General features: G+C 40.4%; 1 protein-coding gene across 1 annotated transcript in view; it reads left to right on the top strand.

Moving 5' to 3' along the window:
* The first annotated feature begins 5,827 nt into the window (after positions 1-5,827).
* Cadm2 (cell adhesion molecule 2) overlaps positions 5,828-17,849 on the top strand; it is a 938,204-nt gene continuing 926,182 nt past the window's right edge. The window contains exon 1 of the mRNA XM_032899174.1: positions 5,828-6,532. Coding sequence (XP_032755065.1) covers positions 6,472-6,532 — 61 coding nt within the window. The 5' untranslated portion in view covers positions 5,828-6,471. The remainder of the gene's footprint in view (positions 6,533-17,849) is intronic.

Raw genomic sequence — 17,849 nt, forward strand, 5'->3', positions numbered from 1 at the left:
CACGCATTAATTCTCAGTCAGGAGAATGTCCTAGAGATTTGACTACAGGCCAATTCTCTGGGGGGGCATTTTCTTAATTAAGATTTATTAATTAAGAATATTTCTTTTCAAATGACCCCAGTTTCTAAATAATTATCCTTTGCCCACAGTTAAGTAGAGACTTCACCATGGGTTGTGAGGATAGTTGTCGTGTTGTGAGGATGTTGTTGTTTTGTTTTATTTATTTTTGACACTAAATGTGTGGGTAGGGAAAGGGCAAGAATCTGGAGTAGTTGTGGGAGAAGAGGGAAGATGGCCGGATATGGTAACAGATTCTCAGAGCGGGGAGAGCCTGGGGTGCAACGATGGCTGGGTTGGGAAGACTCCAGTGTAAGTACAAGAGAGAGCACCTGGAGTTGCTATAACCAGGCACAAGCTCTGAGAGCCAAAGTCTGATGCCACATGTCGGAATTACATGAGGTCTTACCCTTCCAACCCATTCCTGTTTTATTCACGTCCTAAGCAATAAGTGTAACATCCACCTGCTCTGGAGAGATATAGCTTTTTCATTGAATCTATGAATCTAAACAATGATCTAATTCAGAAATCCCCTTTCTAACAGAATGGAAGAAATGATGTTCCAGATACATGAGAGTCTCTTGGCAAAGGAAGTTGATAAGTACAATGAAACACCAGAAATTGAAACTACAACCATTGTCTTTTGAGGGTCACTATTGAAACTCTTGCAAATACTTCGCTTCTATAGACAGGCAAACCAATTTCTTAGAGTATATCCACTTTGGAAATATATGTTAATAACTTCCCAGTCACAGAGGATAGGCTGTAGGCTACCATAGGCATGATTATAATAAGAAATCTATATACCCTTTTCCAAGTATAACAATGACAAGCATGCATTTAAAGCAATAAATAAAAATAATATATATTGATAATTACAGTGATTCAATCTGGTTGATGTTTATTTAAATATGCACATAGTTCACATTCCACATAAGAGTTTGAATCTGTAGTTGGTAATGGCTCACTGAATCTGTGGAGTGTAGAAGGGAGGATAAGAGAAGATAAAGAAATAAATTCTCTTAAAAATAAACATTATAATACCTAGAGAACCTTTATTGATACTGTGAATATTCTGCATATATGTGTATGCAGTCGCAATAGTCCTTACTAGCCAGTTAATTGGGCAGTTACATTTTTATTTCTGTGAAGAAAATCCATAGTTTACAAATAATTTAATTTAAACTAATTTAAATTGAATGTTAAGTAGCCACTTATTAGTTACTACCTAGTTGGTAACATAGTATCCTAATTTTGACATCACTTTAAAGATACATATCTTCAACTATCCTCTGTATATTTAGTAATTTTTAGGTTAATAACTCAAAATGTTTTATTCAATTTCCCCATTCTCTCACTTGACGATGCCTAGTCTTTCAAATTCTCTGAAAAATAGAATTGTATGATAGCAAGTTATCTTGGAATTACAAAGACTCAAGTTAAATAACAGTTGTTTTTACATTTTTTTTTATTTCTAAGTTATATGAGCTCATAATGCTACTCCTTTAACTACATTAAATGGAATAAAAATATAGAAACCATAGTTTGTTTCACTATTACTCTTCTAGTTGGCTTTTTCCACAGAAGTAACCTATAAAAATTTTAATGGAGGTTCTATTAAACAGTAATATAAAATATAAAGAAAATCTTAAAACAAGATAATTAAATTATTTGCCCTAAATTATTCACTAGCATTTAAAAGTATAAATACTTTTTTTAAAAAATTACTATGCAGTGCTCAGCATCTGGTCCAGTCCCTCATCCAAAGACCGAGTTCATCATGGAGTAGGAAACGGGAAGATTGTAGAAAGCCAGAAGCAGTGAATGATTGCAAAGAAAGAGTATTTTCCAGACACAGCAGGGGAGCTGCACATAAGAACTCCCAGCTATTTTAACAACTTGCACAAGGAAGGTAAAATCCAGCATGGAGAGGGCTGTGGACCCAGTGTTCTACTCTTATTTGAGGAGCCATCAGCAATTAGTAGTCAGTGGGAAAATCCATCTCATTTAGGGTGTTGTCTGTGATAATACACACAGGTCCAAGACTATGTGAACAACACAAATTTAGAGCCATTAAATATATCGAAAACACAAGAGAACACAAATTTGGTCAGGTAAGAAGTGTAGGGTAGACCCGGGAGAAGTTGGAGAGGAAGAGCATCAAACCACATTGTATGGGATTTTCAGATTTACACCAAGTAAGCCCTGTGTAGATAAACCCACTCCTTCATCATGACTATTGGGTAATTACTGTTTCATTTTAGATTTTAACTTTATATCCAGCTACCATGTCCAAGTCTCTACACTTTTTTTTTTTTTAATTTCACATTTAGTTTGGGTGAAGAGAAAACACCATACAAAGGCCAACAATGACTTAGAAAATATGATCTCCAGTTCTAAAAGATCATGCAGCAACATACCAACCAATAGGTACCTGGCGTGTCTTCACTCACTGGTAAGGGGAAGGGGAAGGTCATCTGTAAACTCCTTACTGAGAACATCAAGGGTGAAACATCTTGGTAAATGGAGTTGCATTCATGATGGTCCCTTTCTTGTTGCTGCAATTTACTCTACCATACTCAGGTGTATGTGCACAGTTGGGTGTGAGTTGACAGGCCTGTGACTGATGGTTGCCAGAGATCAGAGACATTGCTCTTTGTGGAGCTGGAGTCAACCTGGGAAGCCAAGGTGGGTGCTGGAAATTGAAGTGCAGACTCCTGCAAGGGACATGTACAATCCCAATCTCTGAGTCGTCTCTCCAGTGGTCAAATAAGAGGAGTTCCAGTGAAGAAAGCTTCACTTTCCAACTATGGACCATTATCAAGCTGTTTTAAGTAGATGTGAAGAAGCTATTTCATTTTATTATACTTTTAAAATAAAAACAATAAAGGTTGTTTCAATTTAATGAAATTCAAGGGTTCAAAAAGTCATTTTCAGGATGTTTCTATTTATCTGTGGCCATTTGTAAAACTTCTGTTTTATATAGTGCATGATTTTAAATTCCAGATTCATACACAGATCATATAAAGCAGGGTGGGTTTTTATTCCAGTTTGGGGGGAAAATCTAGAGAAATTTGTTGTACATCTTGGTGAACTTAAAAATGTACGGATGGATGCACATCTTAAAGCAGAACTAGAATATATGTGGACAAAGGGTTTTTATTTTTTCCCACTCTATTGTGATTGCATAATTTAGGATGAAAGCATAGAAAATATTGATTATGTCGTGACTTAGTATATGCATATCAAAAGTAGAAATGGCCCATCATTAAGTTGTCAGTGGCCGATTACCTGTGAGTTTTTTTTTCCTTCTCTATTATACACCAGTTTTAATATAATTTCAAAACTTGAGTGATAAGCCTGTCGGTGTGGCCTGGAATAAAGACTGATCTTGAAGGAGAAGACAGAATGGTTTTAAAAGACTAACAAAAGTTAAGCAATTGTACATTTACAGGATATTACTGCTGCTATGGCTTCTCATATGACTCCTATGTATTCTGTATTAATACTCTACAGTATATAATGTATACTATGCTCTATCTAATCTATACCTTAGCTATAAATTCTGTAGTGTTTTGCAACAATGGTGGCTAACATCATATATGACACACCAGAGAGCAAGGAGAATAAGAGGAATGCTTCCAATACTCAATGAACTAATTTTCTTCCACAATGGTCTACATTTTCATCAGGCCATGAAATCTCTTTTTCTAGGTCAATTTACTATCAGTCAATTTGCTATGAGAGTCAATTTAGCATGGATTTTTTAGCTTTTGAGTCCTGGGAATCTATAATTGTTGTATATTTAAATGCTTAAATATTTCACATACATTCAACGTCTAAAAAGCGAAACATAAAACTTTTACCTACATCAACTCTCAGGAAATTTCTACATCAGGACAAAATTGAGGTTGCATAATACTTTTTCTAGTTTGTTTTTAATAACTTTTACAATTAAATTTGTAAGCAATTTACTTTGTCCCCAGAAGGAAAAAATAAGCATTATAATCATGATAATTCCTAATTCTTTCTCTGGAAATATTTATAAACTACAAGTAAGTGTAGCTTCTGCTGTGAGGACTATGTGAAGAGAGTTATAACGTCCATAGTACAACTGAAAGAAGAAATTGAATATATCCCGAGACAATACAAATGGACATGGTCATTAACTCATCACAGGGGAGTATTATGAATTTTTCGTAAACATTCCTGGGAAAAACTGAACGAGCCATTTTTCAATTGTTGCTTTCTACTTATTAATCGTTCAAAAAATATTTTACTAAAGTATTTTACTAAGTAGTTTTGTCATGAAATGAAACAAAATATAAAGCTTCACTCTAAAAGGGAATTTCCCTAAGTAGTTTCACATTTAAGATTTTTGCAACTAGGAACACATGAATAGATGTCAATTTTGGTAGTTTGTAAAATTTAATCACTGAAGAAACAGCTAATTTGTGCATTTGCTGTCACAGTGATGCTATATTCCGAGAATAATAGCTATACATGCAAAATGAATATATAGTTGAAGACATTTAATTGTATTGTAGAGTATTGGGTAGTTCAAGAAAAAAAATTATTCATGCTATTACAAATCCATAACATTTGAGAGGGCTTTCGTTAAAGTACTGAAGTAAAAAAAAAATCACTGAATATTTGATAGACTTTAAGTTTTAAAACATATTGTGTATATGTTTTTTGACACGTATGTTTGCATAGTGCGTGTGTGTGTGTGTGTGTGTGTGTGTGTGTGTGTGTCTGTGTCTGTGTGTCTGTGCGTGTGTGTGTGTTTTGTGCCTTTTCCCATACAGGCCAGAATAGTGCAACAGATCACCTGAAACTGACATTACAAAAAGTTTTGAGCTGTGATGTGTCATGTGGTTACTAGAAATGGAACTTAGTCCTCTGGAAAAGCAGTACGTGCTCTTAACTTCTGAGCCATCTCTGTCACTCATGTTGGATACTTTTAGAAAATGAATTAGATTAGATTAATGGCATCTAAGAATACACTACTTTGAAAATGTAGCATGTCTGATTTGGGACATAAAAAATAACCCAATCTCAGTACCACTCACAGTTATGTGGAGAAGTGGACGTGGTATATGTAAACTTTCTGAAGAAAAACAACAAAGTGATTTTTCTCTCACTTCTAAGTCGGTCTCGTCTTCCCCAAGTTCTTGCAGGCAGGTAGGTGTTCAGCGCCCTATACTTAGCCTCTCCCACGCCCTCTGTAATCTCTCCCTTTTGCGGCTGGGAGCGTTAAAGATTGCTACTGCAGCTGGTGAGTGGGCAGGTGAAGCCACCATCTGCTCTAGGAGTCCACATGCTCAGAAGAACTTCGCACCCAGGACCATGCCCAGGCACAGCGGATTCCAGAACCTGGTGGTGTGGGATGGGGTGGTGCTGGGTGTGTGTGTGTTGGGGGGGCGAATACAGTTAACCCCGCCCCCTCGCGGTGGCGATTGGCTGAAATCTTCTCCTGGGCTCAGCACAGGTTCCTGAATAGAGCCGTCTTCCGTGCAAGTTAGCACGTGGCCACCTCTGAGGAGGTGATACCAGTCCTGAGTGCGTGAAAGGGGGCTTCAGAGCTTCCTGCCCGAAGGGTCCTTGAGAAGCCTGTTTGTTTTTCCCGGCGCTTGTCTCCTCCCACCCTTCTCTGTCATTGGCCCGGTGTGGTGGGTGGGTGTGTTCCCATTGGTCAGGGGGCGGGGCCTATCCCTGGCCAGGGTAGGGGCGGGGCCTTCGCCGCGCTGAGCTTGCCCTTGTGTCTGGTGCTCGCTAGAGCTGCTGCTGCCGCCGCCGCCGCCGCCTCCGTCGCCGCCGCCGCCGCCGCTGCCGCCGCCACTGCTGCTGCAGCCGGAGCATCCGGGAGCCGCCGCCGCTGCTGCCACCGCTACCAAGCGCTGCTACCACTACTGCCGCCTCTTCTCCCAGGACTCTGACACCCGAGCGCGAGCGGCGGTGCTGCCAGCTTGCTGCCCCTGTCCCCCACCCCTCCCTTCCGTGACCTACCCACTCCTTGCAGCCCTCGCCTGCACCTTCCCCGACACCCCGGCATCTCTGCATCACCTGCCTAAGCAGCCTCCGGGCGGGCTCTGGGACTTGCCGCGAGCTCCGAAAGGAACGCAAGCTCCAAACCGGTGCCGGGCCGATCGGTTGTCGGGGCTGCACCAGCAGCAGCAGAAGGAGAAGAAACTATTTAGCCCACCGAAACCCCATTCTGCGGGTGCTCTGCCACTGCCGCTTCTGCTGCCGGCAACCAGCTTCCGCGCGGGTTCGAACACCGCAGCAGCGGTATCGTGGGTCCGGCGGGAGCCGGGAGGACGACACCAGCGGAACCCTTGCACTGTGTGGTTCGCCTAACCAGCATCTCCTTGCCCCCTCGATCCTTCCCCCAGACCCTTAAAAGAAGGGACCATGATTTGGAAACGCAGCGCGGTTCTCCGCTTCTACAGTGTCTGCGGGCTCCTGTTACAAGGTAATCCCCGCCCCGCTGTGGGGAGCATCGCTTCACGCCCGTTCCCCATCCTCCCCATTCCACCCCGTATTTCCACTCTCCCCTGGCAATCCCCCAGTGCCCGGCGGTTTCCAGTCCCTCCCCCTCCGCCCCGGTGCTGCAGGGGGCAGTGGCAGTTTGCACCAGCCGTTGCTTCTCTAGCGCTGGCTCAGCCCCGCTCTGGTCGCAGGCAGCTCCTTACCCGGCACCTTTCGCCTTTTCATTCACCTGAGCTGCCTTCCTTCCACCCCACTCGATCCCCGCCAGCATCCCCCTCCCACTCCGGGTGGCTGGCAACTTGTGCCTGTCTCAACATTCCATTCTCCCATTCTCCCACCCACCCTCGCCAGCCACCTCCCACATCACGCTCTTAAGCGACCCTTTCCACCTCTTGTCGTCTCTTTAACCTCCTCCCCTTTTAGGGTCGCCTTCCTCTTTCCCCTCTTCCCACCAGCATCTCATCCATGTGTCTTTAAAAAAGTGTGTGAGAGCCTGGAAGCGAGCTACCGCGACGGCAAGAACAGCAGCAGCGGCGGCACCGTGTGCATTGCAATAACATCCCCGCGGTGGGGGGGTGGGGGATTGTGAGACGTGTCATTCACCTAGGAAGAGAAGGGAGACTCTGTCTTGTCTACAGAGAGAGAGAGAGAGAGAGAGAGAGAGAGAGAGAGAGAGAGAGAGAGAAGAGAATGGAAAAGAAATTTAAAGCGGAGCGAAGGACAATTTAAAAGACATAAATCCACTTTATCAACACATCGACTTTTTATTATCCAGTCTGCGCGGTTTGCTTTTTTTTTTTTTTTAAGCAAAGAAATGTATGCTGTCTGGCAGCTACTTCACTGCTTTGGATTTTCGCTCAGAATCTATCTACCTGTCTGTCTATCTATCCCCTGTCTGCCGCTTCTTTCCGTAATTAATATCATCCTTTCAACGTGAAATGTAAAAGCCCGGCGTCTGCAATGGAGGGAAACCACACAAAACAGTTATGCAAATCACTAGTCCTGATGCAAGGCAGCTAGGGGATTTGGGTTCATTTCTCCCCAGACCTTCTCTTTTGCAGGATGAGGGTGGGGGGACTTATGGAAGGGGAAGAAGATGCTAATTTTGAAATAAATCGCAAGGCGTGAGTTGGAGTGCATGAGAGAAGGCACTTTGGGGTGGTGGAGGAGGCAGAAGAGGCGAGCATGTGCAGGACCGAAAGGCGGAAGACCGTTGCTTTAAAGAGTAGCACAGGGATGCGGCTTGAATGGGAGAAATCGGAAGGATGAATGCGAATGCGAGACGCTGGTCGATAAATTTTATTTTTTAAAGCTGTTTGTCTCTTTTCTTGATAAATCGTTTTCCACCTCCAACCCTTCTGCCATCCATTGGTATTTGACAGAAAGATTAGTTGATTAATTTTATTTGTCTCTGGGTAAAAGGAATGTGAAAGTAAGACACACATATAGACCCCACCGGCGATCCAGACCCAAACATTTTTTATTTTTTGCAGGATTTAAATGAGGTCAATGAACCATCTTTCAGCAAGTTCTTGGAATGTAGCCTCTTTCCTGCTGTCTTCTGGGGGTATATATTGGGACAGTATTTTATTTGTGCATATTTATGAATGTGAGTGAAGTAATGGGGAGGAAATTACTGAATCAATTAACTAACCATGTACAGATGTTTCCTTGAATATATTGTGAAGATTTTTTAAAATGTATTCTACATGGGATATAAATTTAAAATGTCATGTGCGGGAGTCACCAAGAAAGCAGGTAGTGCATTTTCCGGCTAACACCGCCTGCTCCCTTTTCTCAGCACTCACTCCCCCACCCTGTACTAGTACCCAGGTGGCTGACGCTTTACTTGGATTTCTAATCCTGCCGAGAAAACATCCTCTCGGAGTCCCTAGTTCACCTCTCAGTAACTTGGATTTCTCAGCTGTTTTCTCCCTCCTCCCTCCTTCTGTGCGTGCATGCCTGCGTGCGTGCGAGTGTGTGTAAGTGTGTGTGAGGGAGAGTGTGAGTGTGAGTGTGTGTGTGTGTGTGTGTGTGTGTTCGCGGGTGCGCGCGGGCGCGCGCATCCCTCGCGGCACGCCGGCGCCTGCACGCACCGGTTAGAAGAGAGATGTGGGGAAATCAGTTAATTTGGTGATTGCGATGGAAATCCGGAAGGTCTGGATGTGTTTTTCTCTGCCAGTCTCACCGACTGGTCATTGCCCATGCGGCTGGGCTGGTGCGAAGGGATTATTATGGAGCATGTGGCACTGCACTTGGGGGTCGCCTCCTTGCTTCCTTCAACATTTCTCTGTGAATTGTCTATTCAGTGCACTGAAAAGAACTGTCTGCTTGTGCTTCTCTCTCTCTCTCTCTCTCTCTCTCTCTCTCTCTCTCTCTCTCCCTATCTCCCTCCCTCATTCACACACACACACACACACACACACACACACACACACACACACACACACACACACCCCACACACAGGGGCTGTGTGGCTAGCTTCTGGGGAGAATCGATACTTTCTTAACCCAGAAAGGAGACATTCCATCATAGGCATGGGTTTCTTATTGAGTATGTAAACCAGTGACTAAGACAGAGATGCTTTTCCTAACAGACAAGGGGAGATGGGGCTGAGAAGAGGTATGAGTTTGGCAGGAGAAAAATGCACTGCTGTTGCAGCAGCAGCAGCAACCTTAGGTTCAAGTAAGTAAGTAAATAGTAAGTAAATATCCCCTACAGCAGCCAGGGATTGAGCATCAGTTCCATGATGTCTCAGGAACACCTTAGTCCACACTAAAGAGGATTAAAAGGAAGAGAAAGGGGAGAGAGTGCAAGCACACTTGAACTGCCTTCTTCTCTACATGGCTGTCTCCCATCTATCAAACACTAGCTTCTCCAGACACATCATACTTTGTTGATGTTGTCAGTTCTTCCTCAAACAAATTGCTCACGCCTGCCTTTTCTTCCTTTTGGCTATAAACATTGCTTTCAGGTTCTGATTTATGTTTTCCCACCAGCCTGCTGTTTGATTAGGTCTTGGTTAGCCTGGGCAAAGGCAGGCTTTATTTCCTGAACACAGGTCTTTCTCATGTACAGGGAAGAGAGGTTCTGTGGGGATCTAGTGAGGAGCTGATGTTCCAGAGGAGGAGTCTGCCCTGTCTGCTCCTGGTTAGGACTCTGCAAAGGTTACAGTCACTAAGTCTGTAGCTTCCTATTTTCTAGGGCTTGAGGCAATTTGGTAACATTCAATCAGTTACTGCTAATCAACGTCTGTAGTTCTTAAAATGCTAACTCTATTTTTACAGTGTGTACCATGAAAAGAGACTTATACAACCCTATCTTCTCTGTGCCTCCATGTTTTAACTCTTCGTTTTATACTGTCACTATTTTCTTTTTTCACATTTTCTCAAAACAAAGTTATGATTTTATTCCTTAATATGAGGAAGAAGAAGCCAATGGTCACAACCTAATCATGTTAAGATTAAGCCAGGGTTGTTGCAGGGGGTGGCTTTCCTAGGTCTCTTCAAAATCACTTTAATTTATACCCAATGTGTTCATTCAAAACAAATAGATAGAAAATAAATACATTCTAAATCAATATTTGTTTCTGACCAAAATATAACATGGGGAGGGGGGGGAAGCAATGAGATTCAGCTTTAAGGTACCAGCTCTGTTTTCTTATTTTATATCAAGGAATGGGGAAACATGGTAAGCTTCAGAGTAAGAAGTGCAAACGCGCCTGCCTAACACATGTAACTAGGAGCTCCTTGGTCCATGAGATAGATGTTGCTTAGTTTACCTTTCCTGAAACCACATCAGTTCCCATGGTTGGAGGGGCACTGCTGAGATGAAGGGGGTCCTGTGCACACAGAAAACAAACCCAGAAAGAGAAAAAAAAATAGAGAAACAGAGGACAGTCATGTGCAGGGATATCTGGTTTCTCTGAATTCTCAACCCGCCTCTTTCTTGCAAACAGTCTTACAGAAAAATGTTTAACACAAATACAAGGGTTTTAGTAGTTTTCCTGGGGTATTCTAATTAATAATTTGCTATGCTTACTAATAAATACCATCAGACTAGCACTAGGGTGATTATACTTATCCTGCTTTGTGCACATTAGCGTCATGAACGTCACCAGATTCTTATAGATAGAAAGTGCACTGTATGTTAAACATCTTCCTGTCACAATAATGCTTCCTGAATCTCTCTTACCTCTTTTAGATGTACACGAACAACTTAAGGATATCTCTTATGATCAGTGAAGCTAGAAGACCATGCACTCACGCCTCCCTTTCTTGTTCACAGGCACTGGAGAGATAGATGTATGTGTAGGTGGGAGCCTTAGTCTGACTGGGTGAAGCAGCTGCCACCCTAAGGGGCATCAGTTAAGAAAAATCTCCTTGCAAAGCATTCTGGGTTTCTTGGCTGATTTTGTCTCAGGATGAGGATGTTCAGTGCTTGTCTCCTATTTCTGTAACTCTTATGATGCTGGATAGTTTACCATGGCACAGAGAAGCAGCATTCGGGATGCAAAGACGGATCCCCATGTCCTCCACCGGTGGATCTGAAACTTTCAAACGGCTTTCTCTGCAATAAAACAGTGAGGTCGAATCATGTTTCTTAAAGAAAAAAAGATACGTAAATCACTTCAAAAGTAAAATTTAGGTTAAAAGTTGTTGGATGACGTCCTAATTGTGTATTTTAAAGTGGCCCTAAGTATTGCTTGCTGTCACCATCCCCTTTAAGACAGGGAGCCTACTAGTAGGATGCACTCTGATAAAGAACAGGTGAATCACTTAATCAAAAGCCCCGAGGATAAAGAGATAGTGTAACATAGATTTCACATAATGTCGTCGTCGGCATCACCACCACCACCACCACCACCACCACCATCATCATCATCATCATTTTAGTTTTCTGACATGTGTCCTGAAAATGTACTGAGAAAGTTCTTACTTTGGTGCATTTTGTTCATTAAACAACTTGGCAAAGTCAGTCCTTCTACATTGGTGACTGGGTAGGTTGAAGAAACAGGTGAAACAAATCACAAATCCGAGTACCAAAATTCCCCAGATGAAGTAGAAGACCGTTGCCAAATTTGCAGCTATATTTCTAATTTACTCTATTTATTGCTCTAGGAACCAGTGGCGAAAATAACTCTGGTCTCTCCAAGGGCAAAGTCAGTGCACACTTCTGCACAGCTTTCATCCTTGCTTAGCAAATATCTCCTAAATCAGATGGTATTGAACAATGTGTGTTTTCCAGTCAGGCCTGGTCATGTTTGTGTCTTTGCCTCATAATATAGCAGCACACATGCTTTATTACATATATGAAAAAAATCGATATGTTGTAGGTCTAAATTTGTTTTTAAAACAGTGGTGTCTTAGAGAAAACTTAAATGTAAGCAATTATAGATATTTATGGGCATATGTACTGTTCTACGAATTCAATTTAGCTAGTTGTTCTCAACATTCTTTCCTCACACAGGTAGCTATTTTTATTTTTCAAGATTAAAAATCCCCGATAATTTATGTTTAACTAGATCATAAACTCATGCTTTGACAAAAAAAAAATGCTTAATTTAAATTTACTGGCTTAACGTAAAATATTTAAAAGGACAAGTTCAAGTTCATTGCCCACATGTTACTTGAAAATGTCAAGGTTTGGGAGTATACTCCTTGAAGTACCAAAAAGGCATGTTCCCTAAATTCCTCCCTTAAAGAGGTAGTGAGGATCAACCTGATGTTGGAGGCACTGAAGCCCCCTGCTGTGTGAGGACGCTAATGACATCTTAGGATTCATATGTTCAACAGCAGCAAACACAAGAAAGCAGTCATGTGGCAGGGAGGTGTATTTCTTTAGCTTGTGGCAGACGTGAACAAAGCTTTAACCCTTTAAATCCTGAACTATTTCAGAGGGTGTCATCATAACCCTCTCATAGCAATACAAAAGAGGAAACAAGTTATGTTCAAAGATTCACAGGTAACTCCTAGTGAGATTATTGTATCTTTTCATTAAGTTCTGGTGAACATTTCACTTTCTTGGCAACCATCAGGCCGGTGGGTCAATTTAATGAAGATGAATAGTGGCGTTAAAGCAGGAATCCCATGCTTCACCTGTGCACTGACAGAGAAGTGTTCTGGGTAAGGACTCCCCCCCTCAGGTTTAGTCTTGCTGCAGTGGTACACAAAGCAGATTCTGTTTTCTGTTGGTTTATCTGTTGTTGTTGTTGGTGGTGGTGGTGGTGTGGTGGTGGTGATGTTTTAATTTTTACTTCTTATTTTGAGGAGGAACAGGAATTAACCTTTTAATCGGTGTTCAGATAAGTTGCTGCCAATCTGTGCCATATGTGTTCATGAGTCCTCATTATTGAAATGTTGGTTTTCTGTAGGAATAGTCATCAAATGACTTCCTAAAAATAGCGAGGGCTAAGCAACCACTGTTATTTTCAGCACACCATGAGATCCTATCGGATAACAGTCAGAAAGGCAATTCTACTTGCATCCTATTTGCTACAGAACAAAAACATTTGACATATTGTACATATTGATCTTTATCCAAGAAGTGAGGCCACAAGCTCCTCTTAATGTGCTTGCTGGGTCTTCTTAAGGAGATATAAAATTACTTTCCTCTTAGAAAAGGTATTCTTTTTAAACATTATGCGAGTAAATACTCTTCTTAATTAGTCATGAATTAAATAAAGTGGAAGTAAGTGAAGAACTTACTGAGACTGGGAAATAACCCTCACTTACCTAGTCAATGTATACTCATACTAGTTCAAACTGAAAATACACCATTATGTTTAGGAATAAAGGTCAACCTTGTTAGGTTTTAAATTAATTAAAATCTGTAATAATGTAGTTTATGAAGAAAAGATGAGTTAACTTCCTTCTTAGTATTTATTCTCTTCTTCTCTTTTAATGAATATGTTTTCTTCACCAGTGATAAGATGGAATTCTTCCACTGAAAACAACAATTGGAAAATTTCAATGGGGTTGAAGATTTATTCTGAATCTTTCATACTTTTGAGAGTAAACCACTAAAACTTGTTGCTGCCTGACTAGATGAAAGAAGTTATCAGATCTTTCCTAGATAGAGTTGATAATTCATTATTCACAGTATACTTTAGAGGTATGAAGTAAATATTAAGACAGTCCTTATTCACCATTGGGATAACTCTTTGTGAGTGAGCAAATAAATTCCACTTAAATATTTAAATATTTAATATTTATTTCCCACCCATTTCAATACTTCACAGGAAGACTGTGTCTAGTTATAGTTGGGAAATTTACAAAATAAAAATAAACATTCTTTTCCTTTTAGGAATACAAAAAAAAGTGTGATCAAGCAGTGCCAATGATTTTGGGTTATAGGGAAATATAAGGCCCTTTAGAGGCTAAATTGAGTCCCTAATGATGATTTTATACACACACACACACACACACACACACACACACACACACACACACACACACACACACACCAGTTGCATTGCTTATCCTTGGGAAGAGAATGGAGAAACACCATTCCTGACAAAGATATGCTATGAAGCACATGGTGCTTTATTGAATCTATGTAATTTATAAAAACCAATTAAATTCTTCTTGCAAATGCAATATTTTTGGCATCTGGGATAAACCTGTCTGAGCTTTAAAATGCAGGTGCCTTAATAGTACTTATTTAAACATCAAAGCCTGGAACATTTAGTGTGTCATATATACTTGTACTTTCTTCCTAAATTTATCTTTTATTTCAGCTGGCCACTTATTCCTCTTCCTGTAGGAAGTGTTCACGATGCCTCTACTTGATGTTCAGTTTTATACCTAACATATCCTGTTTTCCAAACTACATATATAAGCTGATGCTGAAATGAATAATCATAAATTATAAATCAGAATATATACGTTAAATAAGTAATATGTATTATAGATATCTGAATATCTATATACATGTATTTATATGTGCATCTTTAAAACCAAATTAAAATGTGCACAAGCTTTAAGTGCCACTCCTTTGCTATAGCTTTCTGTTTTATTTGTTGAAGTTTGAATGGTAACCCAGGTTGCTTTGTGCTCTCCAGGAATATAATAACCCCTTTCCATTACCACCCTACGGACCTGGAATAATGCACATTAAAAGAAATGAATGAAGGACGGTGAATCGTTAGAGAAGAGATCTTTTGTGAAATGATGGTTTCTGAGGACATTCCAGCAATTGAGTTTCTCAACTACCAAAGGGCCGATCTCAGTGTTTTGCAGTTACCATTGCATTTTTAAAAAGAGTTCCACCACTTTCGTCTCATAATATAAGAGGGGGGAGAAAAGAGAGGAGGAAAGGAATGTGAGTCAGCCAGCCAAAACTACACAGCAATGCCTGGCAAGCTGAGGAAATTAGCATATGCTAGGCGAGTATTTCCCTCTGTTGTTACATAATCCCTTTCTAATAGGAAATCAGTTCTCATACTTAACCCTTTTGGAAAGATGAGAATTCTCTCATTGTTATGTTTTTGGCTTTGCTTAGATTATTTTCTCACAAATTGCGTAAATCATCTAGTGAAGGGCTTTTATATCAACCCACCCCCCTTTTCAGCCAGTCTCCTGTACACAAATGTTCCATTCTGTGTTCAACTCCAGAATTCAAGGAGCAACGTTTCTATAGCCTTCTCTGAGAGGATCTAATTAGCATCTGAGTCTCCCTTTACTCATGTGCAGGCTTCTTTAGAAAATACATTAGTTCTATGAGGTTTCCCTGAGGATTCATAATACTCTAGTTTGTTACATGTACTCTGATATTCAGTGTGCCTTAATTATGCACGTGGCCTCATTTCAAAGCCTTCTCGGGGATCATATGGGATAGAACAGGGGTCTAGCTGTAAGTTCACTGTCACTTATTAATGTGTAGGTGGTATTCAGAGGAGGATGTTTCTGGAGGCAATTATATATCTATGGAACCAATATAGCAAGCAGTTACATTCTGCTTTTGGTAGTGCCTCTGCCAAGGCAGAATTAAATTTACCACTGTGATTCATACTATAGTATCTATTGTTCCCAAGTAGTTCTTTGCTCTAGGAATGAAAGAAAATAATAATAGAAATGCACATTGTTTAATCGGAATAAGGGACTGTTCATTTTACTCTCCCACCTGACAAGGGGACTCAAAAATGGTTCCTATGTCAATAATCTGCTCCCTAACTAGCCCATTAACACGTTTTGCTGTGGTGGGGTCCTGATGTTTTGCTGGTTGTCGTGTGAGGCTATAGATTTTTAGATAGCATTAATTGCCTGCAATCTTTATGGACTGTCAAATGTCAGTGCAATGCCAAAATTGAGACATGATATTTCCTGGTTTTTATTTGCATGCAAGTGAAACACCCTGTGCATTTAATGAGAGAAGAGAGGGTTTTAAAATATTCTTTTTTCTAAATCTCGTTAAAGAGAACTTGTCTGTGGATGGAACGTTAGAATTAGCTTGCTTTAATGCATGTTATCATTCATAGAAACAGATTGCTTGCTTCACCTGATATTCAGAGTACTTTAATATAAATTGTATTATCTTATGTACATGCATCCCTGTGCTTTATATATGCCATGAGAGATATTGGATTAATCTATAAATATGACTTTTTAAAATTTATACTTAGACAACAAAAAACCTTTTCTAAACTGACCTATTAACTATTTAAGTGAAAAACTGTTTCCCTGTTTTTATACTTGCATAATTGGAGCCATTTACAGATTAAAAACAACTGGCACAGCCCTTTTCCTATAGGGCTTGTCTGACGAGTTTGCTTTAATAGACAAAAGAATGCCGTTTGCCCTTTATTGATTATTATGAGCATTTCTGTCTTTCTAGTTCTTGAAAGATCCAAACCTTTTATTTTGTTCAGCATATGACCTATATAACCCTTTCACATGTTTTTAAAAGAGAATTTAGAAGGTTATGTACTTAGGTCTCCTCTAGGACCCGTAAACCTCCAGAGTGCAAGATAGACGCTATAGTTTTCCTTTTACTGCACGTTTACCTTAGTTGGTCTGTCTCTTTTAAAGAATAATTTCATTCCATTGGCTGGTGAGCTGCCTTCCAATACACTTATCTATGAAACAACTCTTCAATAAGATTCAGAAATTTATGTATTTAAAACTGCCAACCTGCCGATACCGTCTTCTCAATAAAATAAACATTCTATTAGGAAGAAATGTTAAGAATAGTAAAGAATTCTGAGAGCTGATGTACTCTCAAAACTGTAGATTCACATTGCTTTCAGGCCTGGCAGTCACAGCACTATCTGTCTGTCTGTCTGTCTGTCTGTCTGTCTGTCTGTCTGTCTGTCTATCTATCTATCTATCTATCTATCTATCTATCTATCTAATTTATATTTGTACTTCCTACAGATTTCTACTCCCAGTTCCCCAAGTGTTTCTGATGCTAGTCTGTTTAAACGCGTGCACCTCTCCTTATCAGTCTCCTAATAGCTGTCATTTCCAGATAAATGTATCAACAAGGAGGAATTAAAAACTGACCTTGATCCAAGAGATTATGAATACACTGACCTGCTTTTGTTACTGCCAAGCTAGTGAGTGGCATTCTCGGATTAGTCCCTAAGGGGGACAGGGGAATTTAGGTGCATCTCAGACTGCAGAGTTGCTTCACGGAAGTGTGCAAAAGATTGTGTTAAGTGCTTAGTCATGCTTCTCCAGGTGGAGACCCATGTGAGTTATGACGCATCTGGTTAGTTTCTCTTTTAACATCTTAAAAGCAGAGGAAGGGTAGGATGGGAATATTAACTGCTTCTGGAAAAGAATTTTAAATACAGTCATGAGACCCCCAAGAGGAGAGGAAAAAAAGGCTCTAAGATTTGCAGTGACTACATTTCAATGTGAAGTGTTTTAAGAATGCTTTTCCTAAAGGTCCCAGGGAAATGCAGCTTTTCTTCACATTTTCTTCTTTCTTTGCATTTAAAAAACTTCAATTTCCCCAGTGTATTTTAGAGCTTTGACTGTTTCATGACTCAGTGTTTGAAAATAAGTTATTAAGAAAGCTAACTTAATGTTTACCAGGGGCCAGATGCTAAAACCGCTCTATCACACCCTTGGAGGAATATCCATTGTAAATGAATGCTGAAAATAGACTCAAGTTGCTCAGTTTCCTAAGTATTAATTTCACTATGTGAAATTGATATTAACAATTGTATTCTCCCAAAGATTTCACTAGTACTGCAGCCTTACTTGTATTAAAGTGAACCATAGAACAGAACATTACTAATGTAACATGTATTTGGCAAGGGCTGATTCACTTTCCAGACCTGCAGGAAGAAGAT

The sequence above is a fragment of the Rattus rattus genome, chromosome 4, assembly GCF_011064425.1.
Source record: "Rattus rattus isolate New Zealand chromosome 4, Rrattus_CSIRO_v1, whole genome shotgun sequence".
NCBI lineage: Eukaryota > Metazoa > Chordata > Mammalia > Rodentia > Muridae > Rattus > Rattus rattus.